The 22,863-nt window shown below is 39.3% G+C and overlaps 2 protein-coding genes across 14 annotated transcripts in view; one reads left to right on the forward strand and one right to left on the reverse strand.

The window, feature by feature from the left end:
- The window catches only part of LOC309344499 (doublesex- and mab-3-related transcription factor 2-like), a 75,588-nt gene that overhangs the window by 13,582 nt on the left and 39,143 nt on the right, over positions 1–22,863 (forward strand). Inside the window, exon 5 of one of the 10 annotated variants that reach the window (XM_081866921.1) lies at positions 3,989–4,474. The exons of 8 other annotated variants lie outside the window; for them this stretch is intronic. The gene's annotated coding sequence lies outside the window, so the exon portion shown is untranslated. Of the gene's footprint in view, positions 1–3,648; positions 3,958–3,988; positions 4,475–22,863 lie in introns of those variants that run through there. One more of the 10 variants, XM_081866925.1, reaches the window with a different exon arrangement.
- The window catches only part of GLIS1 (GLIS family zinc finger 1), a 197,116-nt gene continuing 182,938 nt past the window's right edge, over positions 8,686–22,863 (reverse strand). For all 4 annotated transcript variants that reach the window (XM_081866877.1, XM_081866878.1, XM_081866876.1 and 1 more), the window contains 3 exons: positions 22,455–22,633; positions 16,166–16,333; positions 8,686–11,503 (listed from right to left, as the gene is read on the reverse strand). In XM_081866877.1, the coding sequence (XP_081723003.1) occupies positions 11,364–11,503; positions 16,166–16,333; positions 22,455–22,633 (487 nt within the window). In that variant the 3' untranslated portion in view covers positions 8,686–11,363. The remainder of the gene's footprint in view (positions 11,504–16,165; positions 16,334–22,454; positions 22,634–22,863) is intronic.

The following is a 22,863-nucleotide window of genomic DNA, read 5'->3' on the forward strand; positions in this document are numbered from 1 at the left end:
ACATGTATATTGTCAATTGGGAAAAGGCAAAGATGCTACTGCTTCTCCAGCTTTTAATCATTAGCATGTCTGACCTTGATTTGTGCAATTGCAGTGGTACTTTCAGAGCTCTATAATTTATTGCAGTTGTTTTGTTTGCATATTTTGCTTAGCCACCTAATTTGGAACTGAAACATCAGCTTGGACATGTGGCTTTGAGTACATATGAAAGGGTCAAAGCAGTTTGTGTGGAATGTTTTAGTTTTTAAACTGTCAAATGTCAGGCTGTAATTTTATTGCTGCCAGTAGTATTAGGTATCAGGTGTGACTGTAACTCTGTTTTTGGTGCCAAACAAGGTTTCTGCTGCTAACTGTAAGCAGTCAGTTCTGCCCTGGAGAGAATTTTAAACAAGCTGCATGACTGACTTCTAACCAAGAGTGACAAGGAAGGAGAAACAGTGAACTGAAGGATCCTAGTTCAAGAATTTGAATTCTGTTCAGAAATAAGGGATCAAGGGTTTTCTTCTTCTTTGGTGATCACTCGTAGCCGAATAAGATTTTAACAATGAGTCTGTAAGTGACTGTGAAGGCCAATTCTGGATCCACATGTCCTTCCACAGTGGGGACATTGGTTTCCGGACAGGAGTTTATCACGGTGTGGATTTGCCAAGCTGTGCCTTTCTCTTAGCACATTTCTCCCTTGTGTCCTGAGTTTGAGTGTCTTCAAAGCCTATGACACCTTTGGTAAAGGCTGTTCTCCAATTCAAGTGCTCGCAGGCCAGTGTTTCCCAATTGCTGGTGTTTATACTACATTTTTTTAAGATTTGCCTTGAGACAGTCTTTATTAAACCTCTTTTGTTGACCACCGGCATCACGCTTTCCATTTTTAAGTTTGGAATAGAGTAGTTGCTTTGGAAGACGATAATTAGGCATGACCAGTCCAACGAAGTTGATGTTGAAGAATCATTGCTTCAACACTGGTGATCTTTGCTTCTTCCAGTACATTGGTATTAGTTTGCCTGTCTTCCCAAGTGATGTGTACATTTTTTCGGAGATACCGTTGATGGAATCTTTCGAGGAGTTGGAGATAGCGTTTATACGTGGTCCATGTTTCACAAGCATACAGTAAGGTTGGTAGTATAATAGCTTTGTAAACAAGCATTTTGGTTTCCCTGTGAATGTCCTGGTCCTCAAACACTCTGCACTTCAATCGGGAGAAAGCCACACTCGCAGAGCTCAGGCAATGCTGGATTTCGGCATCTAGGTGCTGCAGCACAGGCCAACCTTAACTCTTTGGCTTAGCCTGACTAAAAGAAACATAGGCTGACTTAGAAGTTATGTTGGAAGGTTCAGATGTGATAGTGTCGGTTCAACAAATAATGGTTTATCTGTCAGTGAAGCGTTTATCTAACAGTGCATGAGCCGTGTGCCTGCATGTCCCTCCCCTTCCTCTCCTCCTTATTCAGACATCACAGGAAACTAGTTTGCATGTGTCTTGGAGGAAGTGGCACAATGTCTTCCCCATCTGTGGGACGCTGTTGTAGACACACTTTGTAGTGCACTCTGATTCCTAGCTGGAAGAGGTGGTGGCAGTAGAAACTGGGCAGGAGAGTAGTCAGAAAGTTGCAAGAATGACATATCAAGCATTTGAATTACATTGGAAGAAGGATGGTGAAGTGTTATACTCATATTAGAAGATTTCGTATCAGAATCTTTTGCTTGGATCTGCTAGTTTTCTTGGTTGGACCAAATGGGCATTTGTGGTTCCCTCTATTGCTGTGGTTGGATCTTGAAGTTGGATTCTGCAGAAAAAAGTATTGCTGAGATGGTCAAACCAGTTTCTTTGTTATATAAATGACCCTAACTTTTTAGGTATCCTTCAGCCAAAGTGTTGCCACAGAAACTTACTTGCTGCAGATCATTTCTGGAAGGTGTGCATAGTGTTACCGTCATGAGATTTCTATCATGTGTGTGTGCAAATAAACCTTATAATGCAGAAAAGCCACCAGTTTCCAGTGACCTTCGTTGCACAGAATCCAAACTCATGATGTAAGCCTCTAGACCTCTTTCTGGAAAATGAAGACCAACCATCAGAAGGGTGGGTGAGTGTGTTGGTTATAGAAATCATTGTAGGATACATAAAATCCTGTCCATGCTGCCTTCCACAATCAGGGTGCTGATCTAAACAGCCCAGGATTTCATCTGTTCTATTCCCTGGTCATAAAACTACAGCCTTCCTTCATCTGCTCAGAATTAAAAAGGGATTCCAGGGCAGATGATATCTTTCTTTTTAGAAATGAACAAATCTAAATTCAAGCACCATCCCACATTTGTCAAGTGTCTAACTGTATGTCTCCCAAGACTGAGCCAGCGAGTAAAAAAATTTTCAGTCCACCCACCTTCTTCTCACAGTTCTCTGATCATATATTACATTCTCTGTACTAAGGGGATTCCATCTGCAAGAAGGAAAGTCAGCAAAATCACACACACACACACACACACACACACACACACACACACACAGAGTGCAAACTAGTCACCTTCCACTGTCTTTCCTTTCACTCACATCCAGCCATTCCTTTCTGCAGGATCCATCCTCTGTTAGTTGTTCTGTATAAAACAAGAATCTGAGTTTCCCCCATTCACTGTAATAGGGAATCTAAATACTGCTGTAATCTCTTCCCCTTTTGGTGAAAGTGGATGAAGCTCTAGTATAAGAAGCAAGCCAGGGTGGGTGGGGGGGGGACAGTTTCACGCAGTAAATTGTGGAGATAGAAGGCAGGGGATGGGGTGGGTTTGATCTTATATTCCTTGCTCTCAATGTAGTCTAAAAATGCTGCATGCTAATGTAAGCCTATGGCAGAGGTGTAGAGACTGTAGCTATCAAATTGGGATCTGTAACAAAGCACATTTAAATATTGATATAAAAGAGCTGACATCACTTCATGCTTATATGCTGCTTATATGATTGCTTCTCATAGCAAAACAAGCACAAAGGATTATGAAATTGATCCCAAATGTGGGACACAACCATATTTTTCTCATTGCCAAACAACTTTTTTCAACCCTCTTCCCAATAGATGCATATGTGTCTAGTTAATACAAAGAATCTACCACAAGCCTCAAAAATCAGGGTTGCATTTATAGCCAGGATTTCAAATTATTGCCAGAGAGTCGACCTTCTGTTGGATCCTTCACACAACCTTTACCCCATACAAATTATACCACAGTGTGACTGGAGAAGAATTGCCCTCTGAAGGGAGAAAAGTGATTCTGGTGCTGCTAGTTGAATGATCATATAAGAAGGCATTTGAATGACTAGTAGTAGTTGATTATGTTCAGGGACTAATTCCACCCCCTTCCCCTTAGTCAGAAATTTATTACACCATGTGAATAACTGAAAAAACTGACCGCATTATCTTTAAAAATGCTTCAATACTTTATACCGTTTAGTCATGTTTATATAAAATGTCTTCCATAGTGTGACTGGTCCTACAGCTGTGAATAGCTAGTTAGACTACGCAGCCAAAATACACAGCCTTCCATGGTCTTCCAAATTCTGGAAATCTGCAGGGTTTTATTCCCCAGGAGACTAGCTCATTCCAAAGCTTTATTATTACTATTTTTAAAAAAATCTATAATGTTTGCACTCTTGCTGCATTGTGCCAGGTTCATTCTGGGTGTAACTTGACAGAGTTCAGGGAAACCTACACCATGGTTAAATTTGGTGAACTGCTTTCTGCTAGCATTGGAATGGAGTGGAATGCTGCTGTCAGCTCTTTGGGTGTCCTTGTACTTCTCTGATTCTTTTAATTATCAATAGCAATATGTTGTCATTGTATAATTGAATTAAGCACATATGGATCCGATTAAGTAACAATCATTTTACACTGTTTCCTTCACGATCTGTTCTGTACCAAAAGAATGTTCAAGTGTGTTCTAATTGCTTCCATATTGGTAGTCGTTACTATAAACACAAAATAATTCTTTTTCTTATTTCCTTGTACAGTTGCCACCAGCAGCCATCACAATGTATCAGGATCCTAGTCAATTCCCTTCACATGCAGTCATTTGTTTACTTTATTACTATTATTACTTCCAAATAGTTAACTAATACAACCAATAGACACCAGCTTGCAGAAAAATAGTTGGCTCGTTTCACAGGTCTGATCTAATTTTGTGACTTGCATGTAAAATATCTTAATTTCGTCTCTAATTTGGCAGGCACAGGATGAATAGTGTTATTTAAAAAAACATTGGGTTGGCCGAACTGGGTGTTTGCTAACATTTTATTGCAAATTGGGAGCCGGTCGTGATTTCCTGCCAGTTTATGGAATGGGCAGACCAGAAAGCTTGTTGGCTTCCTGTGGCAAGCAAAGCAGAACCATCTCAAAAGTCATCTGTGTTATCTGCTTCTCAAAGGTGTGTGAAAAGTGTTCTATTTGCAGCTAACATCCATGACAGCAGGGGCTGGCAGTAGCTGGCCTTAAGAGAGCAAGGGAGATTAGAACCACTAGCTAATCTCGTGTTGGGAGATTAATAGGCGTGTTGGGCCACCCAGACGTGCACCAGGCATTTCTGTCTTCCAGTGACAACTTCAAGCTTTGGGGGCCCTTAGTCAAGGTGCTATTAGCAGCTGACCGCCTCCTGATTTAGCCCACTTGCCACTCTTGCTACTGCTTATTTGCCCTCTTCCTCAAACATATTCGACCTTCCAGGTCAGCCACAGTATGCTTCTGAACATTGGTTTCTGGGAATCACAAGTAGGGAGAGTGCTGTTTCACCCAGGTGGTGCTTGCATGCTTTCCAAAAGCATGTGGATGACTGCTGTGTCTGCAAGGAGCCAGGCTAGAAAGCTCTGGGCGTCAGCATATTATGCCAACCCAACTCTGTCTCTTCCCCGCACAGCCAAGACAGGGCAGCATCATTGCAAACATTGGCTTCTCTCACAAACCTCAGCTAATGTTACTTCAGGTACTGTTGGTGGGTTTATGTGTGATGTTGGCAATTTGATAAATTCATCTATACATAAAACTGCTATTGTGAACTGGTTGTTATCCTGAAATTTGAACCTGAGTTGATTTCCTCTTCCTTCCCAATCCATTTTCTTTTTGTGTTGCGTCTTTTTAGATTGTAAACCTGGGGGCAGGAAATCTCCCTCTCTCTCCCTCCCCCACCCCCTTTTCTGATGATAAACTGCTGTGGGACTTTTTTTTAGCAGAAGAACAAGATTTTTATTTATTTTATTTTATTAAAGAAATTATAAATATTTTGCTTTTATCTATTATGGACTGAACTACCAACATGACTCCCAAAATATTTTAGATAGTAACAAATAAGGGATTAGAATTGCACTGCTCCTGCCTGAACATATTGTGTGCTGTTACTGCAGTTAAAAACATAATGCCTGGAAGTGGAGCGATCTGGGCTGCATTCAGACTTCAGGTTTAGTGCATTTTATTGGTTATAATAATATGAAGGGACGCAGGTGGCACTGTGGGTTAAACCAGTGAGCCTAGGACTTGCTGATCAGAAGGTTGGCGGTTCGAATCCCTGCGGCAGGGTGAGCTCCCGTTGCTCGGTCCCTGCTCCTGCCAACCTAGCAGTTCAAAAGCACATCATAGTGCAAGTAGATAAATAGGTACCGCTCCGGCGGGAAGGTAAACGGTGTTTCCGTGTGCTGCTGTGGTTCGCCAGAAGTGGCTTAGTCATGCTGGCCACATGACCTGGAAGCTGTACGCCGGCTCTCTCAGCCAATAAAGCGAAATGAGCGCCGCAACCCCAGAGTCGCCCACAACTGGACCTAATGGTCAGGGGTCCCTTTACCTTTACCTATTGGTTATAATGCTGGTGCTTCTGTCCCAGTTTCTAACCTTCCTTTTACAGTGGCTTTTTGATAGCTATAGTACCATGTTGCTCTGAATTTTAAATGGTATGGAAGAACTGTATGCTGGGATACTGCCCAAATTTTTGTCACATGAAATTGCAATGTAAAACTCCTGCAATTTTCTTAGTTAATGGGGTTGCAAATGGATTGTGTTTTTTTAAAGCAACACAGAAATGAGACCAAATTTTGCTGGATTCCACTAGATTTCCAGAAGTTGTTTTTGTGTTGCATTTAAAAAATGCCTTAAATGCAGAAATTAACAGATCGAGAAATGTCGAGAAGGTAGAATAAAGTGCCATCTGAAGGCAGCCCTGATGTTTTCTGCCCCAGCATTCCAGGGCGCCAGTGATGGTTGGGGTATCCTTGAGCCACCACATTTGTATTAGTGTACATTCATATTAGGCAGGAGCTTTGCACCACCACTAGGACTTTTATTCTCAATACTGGGTCACATGAACCACTTGTGTGTGAAGAAGTTGGAATATTGGTGACCAGCTGACAGGGGAAATGGTTTAACTTCTGATGAGAGAGAACATAGAGTTAGATAGAATTAGGTAGATTGCCTTTATGCACTTTTACCCCTTCCCTCTCATTAAATCTCTTTAATTTGTAAAATATTGCCTAGGATTGAGGCGTGCGACCAGTAGGAGGATTGGTAAAGCAGAAGCGTTATTAAATACTTAGGAATTCTGATGTTGCTGCCATTCTGTAAACCAGGAGTCAGCAAACTTTTTCAGCAGGGGGCCAGTACACTGTCCTTCAAACCTTGTGGGGGGCCAGACTATATTTTGAAAAAAATAAATGAACGAATTCCTATGACCCACAAATAACCCAGAGATGCATTTTAAATAAAAGCATACATTCTACTCATATAGAAACACACTGATTCCCAGACTGTGTGCGGGCTGGATTTAGAAGGCGATTGGGCCAGATCCGGCCCCCGGGCCTTAGTTTGCCTACCCACGCTGTAAACCGAGGCCCTATGAATTCAGCTTGTGCTTTCTCAATGCAGTTTTCAAACTGAGAACCAAGCTAGATACAGTATCTTGATATCTGAGCTGTGGAAGCAGGCAGGGCTGATTTGAATGAAGGCTGCAGTGTGAATCCCCATCGCCATCTGCCATTTGCTCCAGGGGGCAATTTCCAGGGGTGGAGGGTTAATTCAGACAGGAAAAATTGGGTGGAACGGCTAGAAAATCTCCTTATATTATGGCCCTGTTCTGAATCAAACTTGCCCCCATTCCACCCACAGTTGCATTTACCATGCTTAAAAATGCAGAAGATTAAATAATGGGTCTCCAGACATCATACGTGATTTGTCCCTAAAAAGCTTCACCTGTTGATTGTCATACATCTGTTAGAGGCTCATAGCTGGAATGCTGGATTAAAGGATCAGGTTAAGACAACTGCATTGGCTTATTGAATTATGTATCACAAAGCAAGTAATTGAAACAGGGTGTTTGAACAGATCTTACAAAACTGAAACAACATAAGGACTTTTAAAAAAATCTTCTAATGAACAACAGCTAGATCTACTATCTGGTTTGAATGTACTTACAAGATTATTGTTATATATTCCTTTTTAAACAAAAGCAAAGCTGGTGATCAGCACAAATTGATGGAGGGGTAGAATACAATGTTATAGAATTGTAAATAATAACAAAAGCATAGAGAGGAATCATGGATCCCTGAATCTGTCTGAGGAATTTCTGAATAAGACTAAAATCTCCCACAGATAAGGGTCTAAATCCTACAGGCATTTATACATTTTAAAGTCCTATTGACTTCAAGGGGTCTTAAGCATCTTTGCAAGACCTACCCTACTCTACCCTACCCTATAAGGCTTACAGGGTCGTTGTAAGAACTACCACTACATAACACACATGAAAGGTCTTGAACACTTGAAAGTGCTATACAGATGCCAAATAACAATAATAATTGTTTTTCTTATTCTACAAATCCTGCAACTGAAAATAGTTTATTGTTGAACCTAATTTCATACTTTATGCAATCCCCAACTGAGATTTGAATGTTATTCTAATATTTCACAGAATTCTACAGTAAGAAAATAATTTATCTGTGAAAACCCAAATGTGCTTTTAACACATTTGAAACCTTACTACATTTACAAGCAAAGAGTCTCACATTTCATTCTGCAAGAGCTGTCCTCCCTCAGAGCTGTCTTCAGGCTTCTGTGGGGCCTACACAGACACCTGGCCTTCTCTTCCCATGGACCCCCTCATGTATTGGGGCTTCAGTGCTGGGCTAGCAGGCCTGGGGGTAGGGGTGACCCAAGACATTTTTTGTCTGTGTTGAAGGACAAAAGTAGTTCCCTGTTCCAGATACTTACAGAAGATAACTGAACTGACAGTTAACTTTTACTTCAGTGCCCCAGCTGAGGGCAGCAGGTTAACTTATCAGGTTGCATGACACATACAGCTTTGTCTTCTAGCATCTGACAACTGTCAGCTCACTACTCTGCCTAATGCTCATCTGCTGCCTGCCCAAGGAAATACAGTCATACCTCGGGTTGAATGTGCTTCAGGTTTAGTGCTTCTGGGTTGCGCTCCGCGGCAACCCGGATGTAACAGAGTGCATTACTTCTGGGTTTCGCCGCATGTGTAAACGCTCAAAATGACGTCATGCACATGCGTGGAAGCGGCAAAACACGACACACACACACAGATGTGCCGTTGCGTCTTGCGTTCTATTCAGGATGCGAACGGGGCTCTGAAACGGATCCTGTTTGCATTCCAAGGTACCACTGTACCTTGCATCCCAGGGTACCACTGACAATAATGCAGGAGAATTATTGCCATTTTACACCATGTGACCACAGCAGTGCATGCACCCACATGGTGTCTGGCAGAACTGCATGGCCTGGGCTGGCTGCCTTTTTGCATGCTTGCTGAGTAAAAGGCCTTTCAAAATAGTGTTGTCTATAACGTTGGGAGAAGGCAGCAAGGCAAGACAGCCAGCTAGGCCAGGCCAGCAGCAACCAAATTTTGCTAGTACCAGCCAAGGAAGATAGGAGTGGCTGCTTAGGCCCTCCTTGGGAATGGCTGGGAGGCAGATGCTGTTGTCACCCAGCATTTGCTGGATTTGAGTTTGTTGGTGTCTCTGGTAACTTCTCTCTCTTACATCATGGATGTTGGCAAATTGGATTTTAAAAGGCAAAATAATATTAGAATTGGAGCTGTCAGAGAGGCACAAGGGAATCTGTGTTTTAATGCTCAGGAACTTGGCAAAGGCTTTGCAGATTTTTATATTATGGATGTATGTTTTGTATTCTTTTATTAATACTAATGCTTAATACAAGTTTGTCATGGCCTTTGGCTAGTACAAAAAGCTCATGAACCTGAACTGACAACCACAGAGACGTAATGACTCCTCCAAAATCTGTTTTTCTTTTAACCCCATAAAGAAAATTAGGTTCTGTGAAACAGTACATTGCCATGGAAAGAAATGTATTTGTATATTTAGAAAAAATAACATAGTCTCTTGCCTATTTTAATTTTATTGCTGGGCAGAACTGGGTGGAGTTCAGAGTGATGCTGTTACAAACCTTCCACATTACGATTGTAAACAATGTAGCATCTACTTGGCATAATCCAGAAAAATACAGTGCTGTCTTCTCTGCACATATTGATCCTGCTTCAATACCTCTAGTCAGATATTCACAATTGCATCCAGTTTGTCAGTGTTAAAAAAAATGAGCAAGGAGAACCCTGTAAGCCCCATCTATTTCAGTGGTGTGCACACAGCCTCAGCTGGTACATTGGGCTAGAACACAGGTAAACATAGTGCCCATTGATGTTGTTGGACTCCAACATCCATCAACCCCCAACCACTATGAGTAATGGGCTGGGATGGTGTGAGTTTGAGGCCATCCCGGACTACTGCCATTGAAGTCTGCTTTCATGGAAACATAGCACTAGCTTAATAGGGTATTTATTCATATGCAAAACTTTCAAGCAGTGTGTTGTTGCCTTGCATGCTCTCATAATCAAATAATAATAATATGTATATACCCTGCCTGTTTCCATATAAGTGACTCAGGGTGGCTTACAGATACAAATATGAATAATAAGAATCAACGAATGTCACCGACAGTCAGTAGCATTGGGAAATGCTGTGTCTAATGCACAGTAATTCTAAGTTTCACTTCCTTGTGCAAAATCACCCAACTTTGTGATACTTTTGATTAACTGCTGAGGATAGGATTGTATTCTTTCAGAGAAATATAGAAGTCTTCATAGCTTTGCATTAATTAGCCACAAGAGGGAGATATGGGCATGGCCTATGGAAAGTTTACAGTTGATTAGGCTATCTTCTGATTTTATCATTTATATGCTGTTGCTTTCTTTAAAAAAAAGAAAACCGATGGTGAAATATAATGGCCTTGGTTCAAGAAGCACAAAGGCATTTGCATACTTTGAGTATTTATTATTTGGATGATGCATTCACCTTTGGCTGTTTAAAACTTTCCTTGTCCAAAGAGAAGGCAACCCAATATAATGCTAAACATAGGTCATGATCTAGCAAGGAAATGTACATTTGGATAAACAGACTTCCAGGCACAGACTTCTCCTCCCGCATGTAGTTGCTGCTGCTGAGGATGGTGTTAAAAACCCTTACATCTACCCCACCCCAGGTTGCATACATGTATATGTTTATTCCCTTTTCCTCTGTGAATAACCAAGGTGAACTGGTTTCTGCAACTGCAAAGGTTATAAACCAGGGCAGCTGCTTCTTGACACAAAATTAGTCAGTTTCTGCACCATATCAAAATGGTAAGTTATACTAACACAGGAATGTATCATAAAGCATATTCAGAAAGAAGAATAGTTTTATGAGAAGTTAGTGGAAGATAACCTATTACAGCATTTGGGAAAGAAGATATAAACTGCAGCAAACAACTGCATGTGCTCTTAAGTCACTGATGTTAAGGTTTAGCAAAATGGCAGATGAAATTTTATTTTTAAAAAAGACAGTAGACTTGTTTCCAGTTTTTAATGCTTTCTTGTAAAATTGAAAATATAAAACCAGCTCAGCATAGTGAAAACTTTTATGTACATGAGGTCTGTGACTTTTAAAGAAGTCCTTTTATAGTCAAGAAAACACCAGATGAATTAACTGTGATTAAAGAGACCAGGATTCTTAAATTGAAAACATACTTTTCAAAAAAAAAAATCTTTACAAGCATATTATATAATTTAGATTTATATTTTACTAAAAGAACTTACACAACAAGCAGTTTTGGATGCTCTCCCTTCTCCCTTAAGAGAATCAATTTCAAAGTGCCACAGCAAAGGAATAGATTCCAATAATTGTACAGTATATTCCTTTATAAAATAGATTGGTAAAATGTGAGAGGTTGACTTAAATGAGCACATACATTTAGTTGCAGACTAAATACAGTAAAGGTAGTTGAACAACAATTCTGTAAATACAAAAGGCATAAGCATGGTAAAGAAAACAAATATTTTAGCCGGGTTTAGGTATCCGTATAGATGGGAGGAATGTGATTCAAACAGTGATCAAAAGTGCCATTTTGGAAAAATCCATTATTTTCTTCTGTTCCGTTGATAACTACTTCTTCCGACACACATTGTGCTTCAGAAATGACCTCATAGCCTGAAAATATGGCAAGCACATGAGACTGATTAATACTACGAAAGGTGGCAAATACAATCTGAGTACGAGGCACAAACTAAATGTGATGCTCAGTTCTAAGATTAATTTTCCTTTCATTGTGTATTTTTTAAATGCAAAGTAGCAGGTAGGCTTGAGAATGGGAAGAGGAGAGGAGCTCCTCAAGCACATTCCCTTCCTACCACTTGTTCTCTCAAAACCTCCCGTTTGTGCCTGCAGAGAAAAATACCGGTATATGCAATTGAGCTCATAGCTTAAGTCATAACTCCACAGCTTCTGATACATGTTGTTGTTGCACAGCAGCTGTTTGTGCTTTGTTCACTCAATGCCATAGGAGCCAACTCCCAGGGGCTGAGGACCCTTTGCCCCCCCTAAAATATTTGAGGCCCCCCAAATGGGCACTGCTGTTTTAATGGTGTGTGCGCGTCAGGTCTTGTGTTCAGTTATGTGAGTTTACCTGCCCCCCCCCCCCAATTTTATTCAAGTTGGCACTCCTTCTCAATACAGTACAGTGGTACCTCGGGTTAAGTACTTAATTCGTTCTGGTGGTCTGTTCTTAACCTGAAACTGTTCTTAACCTGAAGCACCACTTTAGCTAATGGGGCCTCCTGCTGCTGCCGCACTGCTGGAGCACGATTTCTGTTCTCATCCTGAAGCAAAGTTCTTAACCCGAGGTAATATTTCTGGGTTAGCGGAGTCTGTAACCTGAAGCGTATGTAACCCGAGGTACCACTGTATTCACAAATTGTCATTAAAACTTTCAGTAACCGTGATCTGCTTTGAAGTTACAGCATAAAATTCCTCTGCATGGCTTTGCCAATGATTTCCAATTAAGACTTGATAGCCTTACTAGTTAAACAGACACAATGTGGGGAGTGACTGTTTATTTATCCTGGGTCAGGGGATACACAAAATATGCTTCTAAAATGAAATTCTAGTGGCCGGACCTTTGGCTGTTGTATGGATGGAGGACTTTGTTGTTTAAGTTTTAAAAATATGACTTAGAGATATGTGGATATAATTTGTGCAACACCCTGGCAATAAATAATTAACAACCACACAAAGCTCACCTTTGCAAGTCACTTTTAAGTTTAAAACCAGCTAGCCACATGAGCAGCTGCAGCAGAAACTTAAAAAACACATTCTGTTTGCATTTTGTAGCTTCACAGCGCTGTAGCGTTAGAGACGCTGCTTATCAACTATAAAACATTTTTGGAGAACAAGTATCTTATTATCATTTAAATTCCTGTTTGTGAGAGACCCAACTCTTAACAGCACTCTTCATCCTTTTTCACCTGTGGAAACCAAATGCAGTTGGCTGATGAAAATGTGGCTGGGAAGGGGAAAGGGGTGAACAGCTATGCTAAAGAATGCTGCAGAAGGGTTAATACTCTCAAAACTATCAACTTTTAATCTTCTGGCTCCAAAACCACTGTTTAGAATTGGCAAAATTTCAGAGTTATCACACTTTCTTCTAAATTGTTATGCTAACAGGAGCTCAAAGGGAAAGTTGTAGGAATGGGGGCAGCGGGAAGGAAGGTACTTGACTGACAATGAAGATAGAGATTGAGAAAGTATGAAGACCTGGAACTTATCTCCCTTTCCCACAATGTCCAATTCATTCTGCAATTTCAGGATTTTTTGAGAGCCTCATGCTCAAAAGAGTGTATAAGCAAACATCCAGGCTGTGTATACACTATACCTTTAAAACACATTCTTTTGCTCAAAGGATTCTGGGCACTGTGCTACAATCCCCAGCAACCCTTAACAAACTACAGCCCCAGAAAACGGTAAGTGGGACCCATTGCACAAGGAACTTGTTTATCCTCTGTGCTACAGCTCAGTCTGCAACACTCTGCTGAAATAAATTTGGAACCAAATGCCATATACTCCTGTCTTGGTCTGTGTGGCAGCTTCTTTCATTCAAATGATCAATAGAATCTGAATAAGCATGGAACTCAGATCTGCTCTGGGTTGCATTCTTGAATTTATTTTATTTCAGCTCTTGGTACATAATTATTTTATTATTTCTATATAACACTATCAATGTGCATGGAACTTTGCAGATTGCCGTAAGTGACAAAATAAAACATAACCACCACCACCCAGTCAACCCAGGAGTTTACAATCCAAATTTCAACAGTGGGAAAACAGCAAAGGAAGGTTGGCAAGAAAGGATAACAAGGATAAATGATAGCAAATGCACCTATGTGCACTTATTAGGTTTTGTTTCACCCACAGTGGTAGAAGGGACAGTAGTAAGCTATGACAACCCAGATCCCATTGCAACAACCCAGATAGCACAAAACATCCAAAATACATCCAAGATAAAGAATTTATTCTCTGTTAATAGGATTGGTCATACCAGGTTAATAGGATTGGTCATACCAGGCATTTTTAGTAGATGAGATCTCCCTTATATTGATGGTACAATAAAACTAAGAAAAAGAAACACTAAACTAAGACCCAGTGAGTACATGTGGTCTATTTGGCCAACAAATTATCTATGAATTGCAGGGTTGTTTGTTTTTGTGTTTAAGACTCTTAAGTAGTTGCCTAAATATAAAAAGTAACAGTGAAATATCTCATAGTTTAGATGCCAGACATAAAAATATCAATGGCTGTTGAATTTGGTTTCTTGCCATGATATTATTCTTTGCTCTGATGACTTCTTTTGAAAAGTTTATTTAGTCTGCTCCATACTAATCCTAATCTGCAATCTGATGTTAACCTGAATAGAGGATGTTTTAAAAAACATCAAAAAAGTGACTTCCAAAAAGGCAGAGAACATGAAACAACATACAAAAATGTCAACTGTAGGTTAAAAAACCCATCCTGCATATCCATGCATATGATGATAAACAAGTCTGAATCTGAGGCAAATTACCTTCTGTGAAATGACTGTTTTGCTTATATCCTATGTAATATATGTAAGATTAGCTTCCATATTTGAGGACTGGAAAATGGCCTCAATACAACACATTTTTTTAAAAAGGGATTTTTCTGCCCCAGAAAAATGATGGGAAGTATTGTTAAAGATAATATTACAAACCATATAGAAGAACAAGCCTTGCTGTAGCAGAAACAGGATGAGTTATGCAAGGGTAAGGTCTATTTCATTACCCTACTGGAGTTCTTCGAGAGTGTCAACAAGCCTATAGATAGAGGTCATCTGGTTAACATAATGTATTTGGATTCTCCAAAAGCTTTCAGCAAAGTACCTTTCCAAAGACTCTAGGAACTGGTTACATAACAGGAAGCAGAGAGTAGGAATAAATGGACAGTTCTCCAGATAGAGTGATGTAGAAAGTGGAATCCCCCAAGGATTGTGCTTTTTAACTTGTTCAGAAATGATCTAGAGTTGGGGTGAGCAGTGAGGCAGCCAAGTCTGCTAATGATACTAAATAGTTCAGGGGCATGAAAACAAAAAGGGATTGTGTAAAGCTCCAAAACAACCTCTCCAAATTGAGTGAATGGGGCATTAAAATGGCAAATGAAATTCAATATTACAAGTGTAAAGCAATGCATGTTAGGACAAAACATCAATAATTTTACATATGCATTCATGGAGTCTGAACTCACAATGCCTGACCAGGAATGAGACCTTGGAGTCATAGGAAATAACTCAATGAACCTATCAAACCCAGGGTTCCATTAGCTTTGAAGAAGGCAAATTCCATGTTGGGATCATTAGGAAAGGAATTCAAAATAAAACTGCCAGTATCATCATGTCATTATATGGATCTATTGTGCAACTGCATTTGGAATACAGCATACAGTTCTGGTCGCCTCATTTCAAAAGGGATACTGTAGAGTTGGAAAAGTTTCAGAAAAGGGCAAGCAAATGAAGAGAATCTTGGGGGGGGGGAGAGATTTAAGCGTGCCAGCAGGAGTTTGCTAAAGTTATGTATATTTTACAGCTTCGTTTTTACATCTTTGGCTATTTATTTATTTTTTTAAAATTGCATTAAAAATTATTGGCTAGCACCTCAAAGACTGCATGTGTATAAGCAATTTGAAATTATGAAAATAACCTTTTAAAAAGCCAATAGGAACTTAATACCTTTTTCTAATATTTGGGTAACATTTTATAAACTCAAAATTTCCACAACCATGCTACAATTTTGTGAACTTAAATACAGAAATAAAAACAGTTGTCTCAGTATTAAAGGATATGATAAATCTACAAATATTTTGTATATCCATGAAACAGAAACCTTTAGCTGCAATGTTAGCTGATCAAGCTGTAGAACTAGATCTAATCTAGGCATTATATGAAACATGTAGCCACTGCCAGCCGACAATTCTTCTGCATGCCTTCAAGTAATGTTTAACTGAAACAGGCATGTGATGTTAATACAGTGTTGTTGTGCCATGTGTCTGATCCAACTAGATAATACTGGGAGACATGGGGATGGATAAGAGCTACACATTTCATGCAACACAACACCTGACTCAGAGATTGAATTCTCGCTGTGCAGCGTCAGATAATTCAGTCTCTGAAAGAAGAGAATTAGGGGACCTTAATATATACAAAAAAGCAGCATCCCACTTTCCTTATTTATAAAATATAAAAAGATGTTTGCTTTCCCCCTATAATAAATTATTGAGCAAGATTAATCCAGTACAGCCCAGATCAGTTACCTGTTGAAGCTATAGGTGCACTGAGGATGTGATAGCCATTTTGTCGCAGAGGGTTAAAGCAATGGGAGTCCCCTGACAGCGCATCACTGTTGACAGATGAGTCCATTGCTCGGTAACAGTCCTCATAGTGGAAACAGTTCTGTATAGAATGAAAGCTGCCTTGATAACCTGCAAATAGATATTGTACAGGCATTTTTAGTATTAGAAATATGCATTTGGTTTCATTTATGAAATTTGGTTTCATGGTGGTACTGTCTATTGTAGTTTGACATCAATATTTAAACTTTTAATTTTAGCGGTATTGTGGAGTTTATTTTCTAGGCTTGCTGTCGGAGGTATTTCCAACATGACAGGGAGTCGGAATGAAAGCTGCCTTGATAAAATTAGGTATATCCTCTTTGGCACTGGGCAGGGAGTGTCTGGCTGAGAGATTCAAAGAGCTCTTATGCCAGGCTGATCAGCTATCTCACTCTGAGACTTCAAGGACAGTACCTTATTGATGTTGAGAGTTATCCTCATTTCTATATTTATGAACTATGAAGTCCTCTGCACACACCTTCTAAGATGACTGTATACTTTAGAGATGGACAGTGAATCAGTGAGACACTTGGAGTCCACTGAGCCATCCGTTCAGCTCCAATGAGCACTTTGTATGCATTGCTAAGGGAAAAGCTGAACATTTTCCAGCCTGCCCGGTAGAGACATCGTCCAGAAATGATGACATGTCATCTCTCTTTCCCCATGTTTCTCTCCAAATTAGGCATGACATATTGCTGAATGTATGTTTCCCCAGCAATACGAAAAACCATTTTGGGAAGTGGTAAATTTAAGTGGAGAAATGGGGGCGGTATAGGGGGTTGCTTAACCCATCCTCCTTGTCATGTTTTCCCCGCTCAAAATAGCATTCTCTAAGCAGTTTGTTTCTCTTCCCATGATCTCCACATCTTATAGGAAAGGTATATGATCTGTCAAGAGTTCAAATAAAAGCATGACATCCATACAGGGGGTTTTTCTGTTTGATGGGGGGGGGGAGTAATTTTAGCTCATGCTTCCTCTCCCAAATAACTGAACTGCAGAATTTGTTTTGAAAGGGCTCCGTATTTCAAGAGAGGTGATGGCAGCATGGCAATCACAGCATTCAGTGCAAACAATTCCTCTGCACCAGGTCCTTTGCCAGTCTGCTAGATGGCAACAGGGAAAACACTGGAATACAACAACTATGATTCTCTACAATAACTGTCGGACCATATGTGTTTGATCCAATCATGGAAGGCCTTGTGATCAAATTATGGTCTCTCCTAATAAAGGAGGAGATTCTCACTAATACCTTCTCTCCCTATTGTACCCCCACAAATCTGCTGGGGGTGTGGGGACCCTTGAGGGCAGCATGGGAAGTGGCACAGGAGGGACCTGTTAAAATTGCCTCCCTACTTTTGTTAGCAGGTGCTATGGGGATCAACATGTTAATTCTAGAGAAAATGGCTAGAGTTGCAGTACCTTAGTTTGCAGCTCTACGGAGTGACTGACAATACAGCCGATTTAATCAGAAACACCGGTTCAACTGCATTTCCATTCCAGATAAAAGTAGCATACTGCGATGAGTATCATTCAACTTGGCTTGCTGAATGCTCAAGTAATGACAAAATAATTACTTAGATTACAGTGTTGCTGCACTTCAGAGTGAAGTCTCCCACTGTCATTCCCTCCTCACTCGTAACCACCCTACTTTGCAAACAGTTACCCGGCTGATATTTCAATTTGGACATTCTGTCAAATATGTCATAGATATTCTTCATGTTACTCATCATTCCACTGTTAGATTACTCTTGTTATTTTCAGGCAAAGAAGGGGAAACATTTATATTGTTGTGGGTTTTTAAAAGCATTTTGTTCTTAAGCTCTTACAGATTTGTCGGTCCTTCATGCCAAAGTGTCTTTCAAGATCTAACACAGAGTAACAGCAGGAGCTTAAAACAAGGTTCAAATCCCATAACGATAGTGCAATTAACAACCACATGTGGTTTAGTACTGCAATCTAAACATGGAGCTTTTAAAAGGATTTCCAAACTCTTAAGGGGCTAAAATATGAACCATTCCATGGAACTATATAAAACTGGTCTTTCTCCACCCCCGATCTCTTTTATTTTTGCAAGTTTCATAAAGTAACATTTCTATTTGTGTTAAGCAAAGTCCTGGCAGCGGCAGCGGCAGAGTTGACATCCCCCCCGCACCCCAAACGATTTCAGCATTCCTTCAGTTTGTCAGATTTAAATCAAATCTGTGGCAGCTAATTTCCAATGAAGAATTTCCCAAACACCCTGTCGGTTTAAATGATCACTGTTAAATGTTTTATGTGGAATAAAATGTAGAAGTATAACAGTTAATAAAGGAATCAACTGTGTTCCAAACATAACATTCAGTTACAATTTTGCTTTGAATGTGACACAGAAAAGCTGTAGTTAACCACATCACAAAGTATGCTCGTTGCCTCTATTTCCCTCAAGCCACAACCCAAAAATCTAAAGCACTTTTTAAACGAATGATGTAATGAGGAAATTATTGGAATATGCCTATTAAATGCCAATTCGTTCATGTCATTCCACTTAAATGTATGAGCACAAATAAGTCAAACTCGTCAAATTACATAAAATCTCTATGAAAAGACATCATGTAAGATATATAAATAGCTGTGCTATTTCATTTGGTTGCCAAATTCCTTCAACGCATAACAATTTCCATCTGATCCTACTTTAGCTGAAGTCAAAAATTCTGTCGGGTTTTTGTTTTCATCCATTGTCCATGCATTCTCATCCATAATGCGTCCAAATAGGATTTCTTTGAGACTTCTATTACCCAGAGGAAGGAGAAGTATAAATATGCCTTTTACTCTCACGAGCAAAGATTTTACATTTGGTTGACAGTTGTTATATTTTCATTTTTAGAGTTAAAAAAATTGAGCACATGCTACTACTTTACTAATTTAAAACACTCTTCATAAGAAAATAACTTATTTTTAAGGATATTAATGACATTTACTTGGCCTGAAATTAAGGTAATATTTTGGTGTTTGGCTAAAATAATTGCTTTTTAAAACCTCTATGACACAGAACAATGAAAAAGCAACACTTCCTTCCAACAGGATGTGTGATTTTCTTATAGAATAAACTTATTACAATAGTTCAACAGTTATTCTGTATGTTTGTTTCTGCTTTACTCTTAAGCAGCTAAACCCTTGTGGTTTCATAGTTACTTAGCTTATTACTGTAATGTGGTTATATGCTATTATCAGCTATCATAAATCAGCTTCAGTGGCATTAATATTTTTAAATTTAATAACCAGCTTCTGATCAAGTCAGCTTTTATGTAGGTACAAATAATGTATTGCAACAAGCTCCGTTTCATGTTTTTTGTTGTCCACTGGAACTTTAATTGATTATGCTGCTTATGAAAGATTTGCTATGTCAATTTTCGCAAGGAAAAAATTGTTCTGCTTGTCATGGTTGCATGCAACAAGAACATGCAAAAATAAAATAAAAACATGAAAGATATGCAAGATTTTAAAAAATGAGAAAGGGTCTGGAAGTCTCCAGTTTGAATCCACTTTCTATTGCAAATTGTATTATTTGGATTCTGGACTGGACAAGTTACCGAATTCCTATGGAACATGTTTCAAATAAGAATCGGAGACTGTCCATAGGATATTATGGGGAAAATAACAACTGTAGGATTGGGTTGGTAAAGAACAACGTTTTATTTTGTATTTTAATGATAGATTGATTTTATAGTTGCTTAGAAGCCATTTTGAAATATCTGATCCCAAAACTAAAGCATTTGCAATTAATATAAAAGATTATTTAGCTCATGCCCATCACTCTTAGAATCAGTGCTTGATAAATTAAATACAATGTGCATACTGGCTTTGAAATCTGCAACTCAAACTATTTAAGGTTTAAAGATTTTGTGAGTCAGAACACCACGTTAACATATTCTGAGATTAAATAGATTGAAGACTAAGTAGAAAAATCCAACTTGCTTTGAATACTTATAGATGAGATCATTTCTGTAGGAATATCTTAGTGTGCATCAGCAAATATGAGATTTAATGGAGTTTTGAGTAATTAATTATTGAGAACAGCAGTCATACACATTCAAAAATCCATAAACTAAAATTGAGGTATGACAGAATCAGAACACATTGCAGAATACAGGGTTTATTTGCCCAATAATATAGGTAAAAATACCCCAATGGATGTCTGATAAAAATTATGGAACAGTGCACATACATTTTCTTTAAACATGGCCCATAAGGGACAGCTGCTATAAAATTATGTCATTATTTAATGTATAGATAGTACATTACTCCACAGCTGAGAAATAACTACATAATAACTACTCGCCAATATATGCTGGAAGTGCCAAGAAATAAGAGGATTTTTACCAAATGTAGTGGGAATATAAAGGCACAGATTTTTTTGGGGGGGGGGGGATTTCCTGAACTCTTAGATATAACTGTAGATATAACTGTAAGATACAAAATTCAACTAGACCCTGTGTTCTTTTTCTTGAAATATGTGCATGATCTATTAAAGTATGATCATATGATAACTGCTGCTAGGTTAATGTTGGGTTTCAATGATATATCCTAAAGAATGGATAGAAAAATTGTGCAAATTTGCCTCAGTGGTTAAACTGAGGCACTATATCAGATTTAAAGAAAAATATGAAATTGGTTGTATCCACTTCTGCAACCATACTTCCTCTTTCCCCGTGTGCCCCCAAAATCTGCTCCAGACAGTCTCCCAAACCATCAGGATTAGATTTTGAGGGCACACAGAGGGCTGCAGGGGAGAGGGAGAAGCTTCATTGTGGAAGTCGGTGCCTGATGCATGAATGGGCCAGGTCACAACCCAGTGACAACTTACATTCATAACATGAACCCTTTTGTTGACTATAGCAGGAGAAATGAGTTGTTTCCAGATATAAAACATGGTTTTGTAATGTTTTGGATATACTTAACTATAGGATGTTTTATGTTATACAACATATTTTGTTTGTAGTTTTGCTAATTAGTGTAAAATTACACTTTATTTCCATTTTTTTAAAGCAAAGATAACGTTAAACGGATTTAGGTTTGCTTATAAGCCTAGTTTCAAGACTTGTGGATTTTGGCTTAATCTACTCTAGATGTTTATGTTTATCCTTTGTTGATGATAAACTGTTAATGTTTACTATCATTTTTGATTTGATACTGTCATTTGCTGATGCTTGTTGTGGCCTTGCTTGAGCCACACAGACCTGAACTAGTCAAAAAAATACTAAACTCAGGAAATTTCCGCAGCTAACTGAGCTTGAGCCTTATACATCTTGTGTAAGACCACATGACTGCTAGTAGCCCTGCTTGTACCCAAATCAAATGGGCAATGGTGGGGACAGGTATATAATTGGAAATGGGCTCAGATGGAGTGGGGATTTCCCCTGTGTGTTGCTCTTTTGTGCTAGCTTATACACAGGACATACCCTTTCCCAAAGTCTAGGCAGCTGTCACCTGTAGTACTAAGGCCAACAAAGATAAAAACATTTCACATTGGATGTCCACATTTTCAAAAGAGCTCTGTCTTGTTGAAAGGGCACCTTCCATTGCAATACATGGAAATTTGGCAGCACTAAACAGAACACACACTATCACAGTTTCCACATCCATATTTAAGCTCCTACTTCATTTGTACGCTTCAAAACCTATACAAAGCACTTGGTTGACACTGCATTAGCTTGTCAGGGGTGGCTGCTTCTACCAGTCATGAATAGTTATCATTGATCACAGATTACAGCCCATTATGCCACTGTTAATTATAGCGTTCCTCTTTCATACTGCAGAAGATGAAGTGCTTTCAATACAGAATAAATGTGGTGCAGTTGCCATTTGCTGCCTTAATGTAAGTAAGCACTGTAACCAATCAAACAATGCAGAGCGTCAATGAAAATATTAGCAGACGTTCCAGACGTAACTAAACATTATGAGGAACATTTAGCTGCTGACAAGAATAGCAGCCTCAAACCCTTCTCGTCTATAATGGGTTGTACTAATGGCACCATACTGAACATGTTCCTACTATTTCTATTCCACTTCACAGCATAAGTCATGGCACCATGATGTCAGGACAAGCAGCATGGTGCACTATCCCCTTTTTGGTCAGCTCTTTAAATGAATCTGCACACACATTTGGCATTTCTTGTACGCACTGTGCATCAACACACGCACACACATATGCATGAACATAGTATAGAATTACCTTGTGGTCCCTGCTGTGCAGACTGGTTTTGAAATTGCGTATGTGTTTTATTTGCTGAGAAGTGCTGCCCACTTGGAGATTGGCTGTGTGATGATGGGGAGCTGTGTTTCGGAAGTAGGGGAGGAGCAACTATGGTTTTCAATGGACTAACGAGAGGAGGATGAATATTTGGAACAATCCTAGAACAAGAAGGAAGAGCGAGAGAGATGATAAACTTGATCCCATATCATTGAGTGCATAAAACACTTGGGCAAGTGTAGCTTTAGTGTGTGTGTGTGTGTGTGTGTGTGTGTGTGTGTGTGTGAATTTTACTTACAATTCATGTAAAGTTAAAAGTACAGTATTAATAACAATAAACCTGTCTGTGCGACATGATAGCAACCACAAAAATAGCTTAACAGAAATATAC

The sequence above is a fragment of the Podarcis erhardii genome, assembly GCF_964252035.2.
Source record: "Podarcis erhardii genome assembly, chromosome: 6".
NCBI lineage: Eukaryota > Metazoa > Chordata > Lepidosauria > Squamata > Lacertidae > Podarcis > Podarcis erhardii.